The 1,888-nt window shown below is 47.9% G+C and overlaps 1 protein-coding gene across 1 annotated transcript in view; it reads right to left on the reverse strand.

The window, feature by feature from the left end:
* SRD5A3 (steroid 5 alpha-reductase 3) overlaps nt 1-1,214 on the reverse strand; it is a 20,418-nt gene extending 19,204 nt beyond the window's left edge. The window contains exon 1 of the mRNA XM_010859721.1: nt 1,139-1,214. Within this exon, the coding sequence (XP_010858023.1) occupies nt 1,139-1,214 (76 nt within the window). The remainder of the gene's footprint in view (nt 1-1,138) is intronic.
* Between the last annotated feature and the right edge of the window lie 674 nt (nt 1,215-1,888).

Below are 1,888 nucleotides of genomic sequence, written 5' to 3' on the forward strand. Positions count from 1 at the left end.
TGGGAAATAGATGGGGAAACAGTGGAAATAGTGTCAGACTTTATTTTCCTGGGCTCCAAAATCACTGCAGATGGTGACTGCAGCCATGAAATTAAAAAACGCTTACTCCTTGGAAGGAAAGTTATGTCCAACCTAGATAGCATATTGAAAAGCAGGGACATTACTTTGCCAACAAAGGTCTGTCTAGTCAAGGCTATGGTTTTTCCTGTGGTCATGTATGGATGTGAGAGTTGGACTGTGAAGAAGGCTGAGTGCCGAAGAATTGATGCTTTTGAACTGTGGTGTTGGAGAAGACTTGAAAGTCCCTTGGACTGCAAGGAGATCCAACCAGTCCATTCTGAAGGAGATCAGCCCTGGGATTTCTTTGGAAGGAATTATGCTAAAGCTGAAATTCCAGTACTTTGGCCACCTCATGCGAAGAGTTGACTCATTGGAAAAGTCTCTGATGCTGGGAGGGATTGGGGGCAGAAGGAGAAGGGGACGACAGAGGATGAGATGGCTGGATGGCATCACTGACTTGATGGATGTGAGTCTGTGTGAACTCCGGGAGTTGGTGATGGACAGGGAGGCCTGGTGTGCTGAGATTTATGGGGTTGCAAAGAGTCGGACACGACTGAGTGACTGAACTGAACTGAACTGTAAGAATCCACCTGCAATGCAGGAGACCCTGGTTTGATTCTTGGGTCGGGAAGATCCACTGAAGAAGGGATAGGCTACCCACTCCATTATTCTTGGGCTTCCCTTCTGATTCAGCTGGTTAAGAATCCACCTGCAATGCAGGAGACCTGGGTTTGATCCCTGGGTTGGTAAGATCCCCTGGAGAAGGACATGGCAACCCACTCCAGTATTCTTGCCTGGGAAATCCCATGGACAGAGGATCCTGGTGGGCTACAGTCCACAAGGGTGGCAAAGTGTCAGACATGACTTAGCAACTAAGAAACAACTCTTACATGATAGGCATCGTTTTGGACACTGAGGACAGAGAGGCTTACAGGATAACGTCCTTGCCTTTTTGGAGCTTCTTTCTTGAGATGGGGTGGCAGGAGAGGGGTGGGAGAGGGGAGTGGCAGCCCACACCCGAGTGTGATACCCCATATGTGTGTCAAATGAGCATCAGGGAACTGAGTGGGGAGGTTACTGTGTCCTGAACCGTCCTTTGGATTGTTAAATGTGCCAGCTTCTTGGAGTTTTGCTTCTTTGTGCAAGGACACCATAGCCTGTACTAGTGACCTGAGAAATATGCGATAAAGGATGATCAAATGGGCCTTCTAGCTGGGACAATGGGGTCTGTTTGTATGACCCAGCGTTTCATATTCGGGGGTCACCTTTTCATTGTCTCTTCACTCTTCTTGGGTTCCATGCATGTGTGCTAAGTCGCTTCAGTCTTGTCAGACTCTTTGCGATCCCATGGAGTATAGCCTGCCAGGCTCCTCTGTCCATGGAATTCCCCAGTACTGGAGTGGATTGCCATTTCCTTCTCCAGATGATCTTCCTATCCCAGGGGTTGAACCCACGTCTCCTGCTCCTCCTGCCCTGACAGGTGGATTCTTTACCACTGAGCCACCTGGGAAGCCCTCGTTCTTAGGTTAACCCCGTAGAAATACTGCTAGCCTTTCTAGGACATCTTTCTAGACAATCTACCTGGAAGTTCATTGCAGGGACCAAGTTTCCTGAGGGGGAGACTCTCTTATAGTTACCTAATCAGATGAAAGATCACAAAGACAAGATGTGTGTGTGTGTGTGTGTGTATGTCTCATGGAAACAAGAAAAATTGAGCTGGAGGGAAAAATTATCCCTTATTTTCTGGTTTGGAGTTTAATGAGCGCACAGCTCATATTCACACAAGCCCCTATAGAGGGCAGTGATGAACAGGAAGCTTTGAGTCAAA

The sequence above is a fragment of the Bison bison genome, unplaced genomic scaffold (assembly GCF_000754665.1).
Source record: "Bison bison bison isolate TAMUID 2011002044 unplaced genomic scaffold, Bison_UMD1.0 scf7180017864458, whole genome shotgun sequence".
Lineage (NCBI taxonomy): Eukaryota > Metazoa > Chordata > Mammalia > Artiodactyla > Bovidae > Bison > Bison bison.